The sequence below is a fragment of the Sinocyclocheilus grahami genome, unplaced genomic scaffold (genome assembly GCF_001515645.1).
Source record: "Sinocyclocheilus grahami isolate Dianchi unplaced genomic scaffold, SAMN03320097.WGS_v1.1 scaffold123.1, whole genome shotgun sequence".
Classification (NCBI taxonomy): Eukaryota; Metazoa; Chordata; class Actinopteri; order Cypriniformes; family Cyprinidae; genus Sinocyclocheilus; species Sinocyclocheilus grahami.
In genome coordinates this window covers 1,457,386-1,463,115 of record NW_015505302.1, presented here as the reverse complement: position 1 = coordinate 1,463,115, position 5,730 = coordinate 1,457,386, and the positions used below count along the sequence as shown (strand labels likewise).

The window sequence follows — 5,730 nt, the reverse complement described above, 5'->3', positions numbered from 1 at the left end:
TGCCTTTTCTAGAATTTTTGACAGAAAAGGAGATTGGTCTGTAATTAACTAATTCTCTAGGATCAAGTTGTGTTTTTTTTAATGAGAGGCTTAATAACAGCCAATTTGAAGGTTTTGGGGACATATCGGAATGACATTGACAAATTAATAATATTCAGAAGAGGATCTATGACTTCTGGAAGCACCTCTTTTAGTAGCTTAGATGGAATATGGTCTAACATACATGTTGTAGGTTTTGATGATTTGACAGGTTTATACAATTCTTCCTGTCCTATAGCAGAGAATGAGTGGAATTATTCCTCAGCGGATCTATAGTGCATCTGATGCGATACTGTGGCTGACGGCTGATCTTGGAAGTAAAGAAGTTCATAAAGTCATTACTACTGTGCTGTTGGGAAATGTCTGCGTCTGTTGATGCTTTATTTTTCTTTAATTTAGCCACTGTATTGAATAAATGCCTGGGGTTGTGAAAAGAAAGTAGATCTAGCAGTTTTTAGAGCTTTTCTGTAAGTAGAAGTACTTTCCCGCCATGCAATATGAAATACCTCTAGTTTTGTTTTCTTCCAGCTGCGTTCCATTCAGGCAGCTCTCTTTAGGGCGGGAGTGTGCTCCTTATATCACGGTTTCGGACAGTTTTCCTTCTTCTTTAAGCGTAAAGGAGCGACCGTGTTTAAAGTCTTAGAAAAGAGAGAGTGTCAATAGTTTCTGTTACACCATAAAGTTTTTCTGATCTATTGGAAAATTATTTACAAAGCAGTCTTTTGTGGTAGAAGTGATGGTTGTACCATATTTGTAACAAGGAGTTGAATTTGCAGCTTTAGCTATAAGGAATACACACGAGACTAGATAATGATCCGAGATATCATCACTCTGCTGCAGAATTTCAACGCCATTAACATCAATTCCACGTGACAGTATTTAATCTAAAGAACGACATTGAGTAGGCCCTGACACGTGTTGTCTAACCCCAATGGAGTTCATTATCAACATGGATATTAAAATCACCAATAATTAAGACTTCATCTGCAGCCAGCACTAACTCGGATAGAAAATCAGCAAATTCTTTGATAAAGTCTGTATGGTGCCCTGGTGGCCTGTATACAGTAGCCAGCACAAACGTCACAGGGGATTTATCGTTAGCACTTGTTTCTCTGGATAATGTTACAGTATATGAAGCACCATTACTTCAAATGAATCATACTTGAAACCAGACTTCTGAGAAATACTGAAAATATTACTATAAATTGTAGCAACACCTTCCCCTTTACCTTTTGGATGCAGCTCGTGTTTATAACAGTAATCTTGGGGGGTAGACTCATTTAAAATAATGTAATAACACACGACTCCAGACCATCAGTTAACAACATGGGAAGTGAAAAGCTGCGTGTTTATGAGAAACATTCTGACAGCACCCATTCACTGCAGAGGATGATAAGCAAGTTATGTAATGCTAAATTTTTCCAAAAATGTTCTGATGAAGAAACAAACTCATCCACATCTTGAATGGCTTGAGGGTGAGTACATTTTCAGCATGTTTTTTGGGGTGAACTATTCCTGATTCCTGATTATTCTGATTATATCCTTTAATCAGAATATGCTGCTATGTGGACTAATCTTTTATTTTAATCACTTGTCAAAAATGTGTGATGATGACAAAACATGTTCAAAACATGAAGTAATCAAAATATGCTATGGTCTCAGATCCCAAATATAATTCAATATTTATTGTTGAAAATGAAATACTAGTTTGCTTTGTATTGCTTTTGTGCTCACATGAGATCCAGAGACCGTTTCCTCTTGTGTCTATTTCTTTTGTTTACTCTCCCTCTGGTGGTGAAAATAGTCAAATACAATTTTCATCTCAGATTTAAAAGTCCAATATTCCAGCATTCCAATATTATTATTCAAATTGTCACTGCACCACTGAGACCCAGATGTATTAGGAACGTTTTTACTCACAAATACTTGCCGGTATTATGTCAACAGTACTAAATAAATGACAGTTTTATTTTACAATTCATGCTGACAGTAACAGGTACATGTTACTGTGGGCTTCAGCATCACAATGAGCAGTTGGGTGAGAGGTGTGACTGCTCTATGATGTCACACTAGATAGCGGTGAAAAAGCAGAGTTCGGTTAGGACGGAGGTCAAACCGGAATCCTGCCTGCAGACCAGAGAGAGTTTGAAATGGACGCAGACAAACCTCAGCAACAGTTCTCTGAAAATCAGTCTGAGGTCACGGTTAGCTCAAGTGCAGGTAAGAATATTGCATTTGAAATACTGATACAAAATATTTACAGTTCAGTCATTTAGCAGATGCTTTTAACCAAAGCAGCTTACAAATGAGGAGCATCACAAAAATTATATCATACTGCAATGGCAATTTTCAAAAATGGTAATGCTAAAAATAAAATATAAGCTGTTTTGAACATCTTAAATTAGAAAAGGTGAAATAGAGGGATTAAGATATCTATCTATCTATCTATCTATCTATCTATCTATCTATCTATCTATATATATATATATATATACATATATATATGTATATATATATATATTACTTGAAATAAAATAAACATTAACTGAAATAAAATAAAATGTATACAAATGGAAATGAGAAATGTTGCTTTGGCAAGAAGCTGAAATTAAATGAGTTTAAGTTATTAGTTTAAGTAATAAAAAAACTAATTAAAACTAAATCAAATAAAAACTAAAACTTAATAAATAAAAAACCTATATTGACATAAAATACATCTAAAACACAAAAAAATACTAAAACTATAAACTATAATATATAAACCTATATATATATATATATATATATATATATATATATATATAGTCTACGTTATATTATAATAGTATATAAGTGATACAAAAATAACACTGCGCAGTATGACATTCAAAAATCCAAACTAAGGTAGGTTTCATGCACTCTCTTTACCCTAATGTTGTAAATAGGACCTGGAAACCAAGAGTCCCACAATTTGACAAATTAGTGACTTTTTGTGGCCATTGTTTGCCTAAACTGAGAGTAATCCTCAGGGCCCTGGCATGCCTCTCTCTCACGATATTGAGTTTAGGTGGCAAAGCCGGCTGTCTTTTGAGTTCCTGGACGTTTGTTTGGAAGCACTAAGGCTTTTAAATCCTCCGTCTTCAGGGAACATTATTTGAGAGATGTGTACCTACAAATCCAACATCTCAGAGGTGTCAGTGGTTGATGAAACTCTCACTGTCAATAGGAAATTACTTGTAACTAGAGAGAGAGAGACCTGAGTCAAGACTCTTTCAGTTTGTGACAAAAAGGTCTTCTCATAATGAATTCAACTCTTGGAGTTTCACCTTATTGGATGCAGATGTTCAAAATCATTCAAGAAAAGATTCTGGGACATCTGAGAGCGTCCGGGGCGGCCGAGGACGAGTGAGACCGTACCCTTCACCATCCCGCAGGAGACACCGCACTAACTTCAGCAATGAGCAGCTGGAAAAGCTGGAGTTAGCTTTCAGACGGAACCACTATCCTGATATCTACTACAGAGAAGAGCTCGCGAGAGCCACCAAACTCAACGAGGCTCGCATACAGGTAACTCACCTGTTTGCTAACATGCTAATTAACCTGTTGAACTGATACAGTTACATGCAGCTGAATTAAATGGTCCCATGCAGGTTTAAGTTACACTAACCAGGGATGTTCGGATTGTTCACACTGATAACGATTTACAGTGACACAGCAAAATATGTGAATGGAAACCCAGCAGTGACTAGAATTGAGCGATAGCATTGCTTCATAATGCTTGCTACATTTGTCCAAATTTTTGTGGATAGATTCACGAAAATCTTCTTAAGAAATAAGTTAAGACATTTCTTGAGATAAATTCTTTAGAAAATCGTAAGATGTTGCTAAGTGGAACTTCTGAAAAATTCTAAAATGTTTAAATATTTTATTTTTTAAAAAACAGTATTTTTCTTCAAATATTATTATTATTATTATTATTATAGTTATATTTTTGGTTTTGGAATTACGCAATTAACAATACAATTAAAAAGGAGATCCCTAGTTGAGTTGATTTACACTTTAAAAAAAATTATGAAACAAAAATTCAGAAATTACTAGTAAATGTTTACAAATAATGACAAAGAATCGGTAACACATCGAATTAAACATGAAATTTGGAAGTAGAAAGAAAACCTTTGTTTTATTTACAATTTCAAGCAATATTTTTTTACAGAGTAATAATTATATATATATATATATATATATATATATATATATATATATATATATATATATATATATATACTGTATAGGCCTATGTTGCTAGTGTTATGTTGTAATGCTCAATAAGTGAAACAACCTAATAAATTAATGAAACATCTTTCTTTCTTACTTTCTTTCTTTTTTTATTGATTTAAGACAAGTTGGAGGTTATCCTAACTTTTAAGAGGTTATTTATGATGATTTTTGACTTTTTCATTTACAATTTTTTTTAGCAATTCAAATTATTTTGTTTAATTACGTTTTGTCTTTAACACAGTCTTAAGAAGAAAAAAAATGAACATTATTTAGAAATGTTCGAGAATAAAAAATACTGAATACTCTTAAGAAAATATGAAGAAAATAGCAGTTATGAAGAATTTTATTGGTAAACATTTTTTTGTGAATCTGAAAATGTTCAATATTCTCACATTCAGTATGTTCTAATTGGCTGTACCACACAAATTACTTTGCTTATTACTTACCGAGGTGGTACTAAAAAAAGTACCAGGTACCAGGTACTGTATCCAGTGGAAACCCCCCCAAAAGTGAACCGTACCGAACCATACCATGCAGTGGAAAAGTGCCATTGGAAACTTGGAAACTTTCCATATTAAGCAGCCAAACCTTGACTCCCTTGTCTGATTACTGTATCTTACGGCCTTTCGCTCGCTACAGGTATGGTTTCAGAACCGGCGTGCCAAGCAGGGGAAGCAGGGGAAGCAGGGGAAGCAGGATCGTATCTCTCACAAAGTGCTGCCGGTAGGAATGATGCCAGGACGAGGTCCTCTCTTCAGCAGCATGTGTGTGTCTTCCTCCGCCATGGGCTGGCAGTACCAGTGTCCTCATTCACTGCAGCACATCCCCCGATTCTCCTCAGTGCTGCCCCCTGGAGCATACCCACCCCACCCGTCCTCCAGCAGTCATTTCTCCTGCTCCTCCGGCCCTGCTCCATCTCAAGCCACCAGACAGCCTGATGACTGGTACAATCAACTGCGCACCATCGGACCAGCCACCACATCAGTGCTCTCAGTGGCCTCTGTGTCTGCACTGGAAACCACTAGTCACTGGAACTAGAGGAAGTGCTGTAAACGCTTGTATTTTCCATTTTATACAAGCAGGTACAGTCTAAACGTTTTTCAATGACAAAGAAAGATTGACATTTTCTGTCTTTATTAGTTGCAATCACACAGAACATATTCTCTCAATTATTGCTATATTTACTTAGATAACAAAATAATTACATTTATGCTGATTTCCTTTGTCAAGACTGCACTGTGACTATTAAACTAGGTTCAGTTCACACTGAACATAGGCTACTGTAGACTTTAAATAAGCACTATTATGAACTATTATGTCATTCTCAGATCTCAGAATGAAATGTACAGTACACCCAATGAACATTTGAATTACATTTCAGTCATCGATGACAATTTACAGATTTGGTCGAAATAAATTACACGGTTTACATCA

General features: G+C 35.4%; 1 protein-coding gene across 1 annotated transcript; it reads left to right on the top strand.

The window, feature by feature from the left end:
• The first annotated feature begins 2,189 nt into the window (after positions 1–2,189).
• Positions 2,190–5,724, top strand: prop1 (PROP paired-like homeobox 1). Its single transcript, XM_016278626.1, has 3 exons — positions 2,190–2,259; positions 3,359–3,585; positions 4,936–5,724. The coding sequence occupies exons 1-3, from the start codon at positions 2,190–2,192 to the stop codon at positions 5,332–5,334; spliced, it is 696 nt and encodes a 231-aa protein (XP_016134112.1). The 3' UTR covers positions 5,335–5,724.
• The last annotated feature ends 6 nt before the right edge of the window (positions 5,725–5,730 follow it).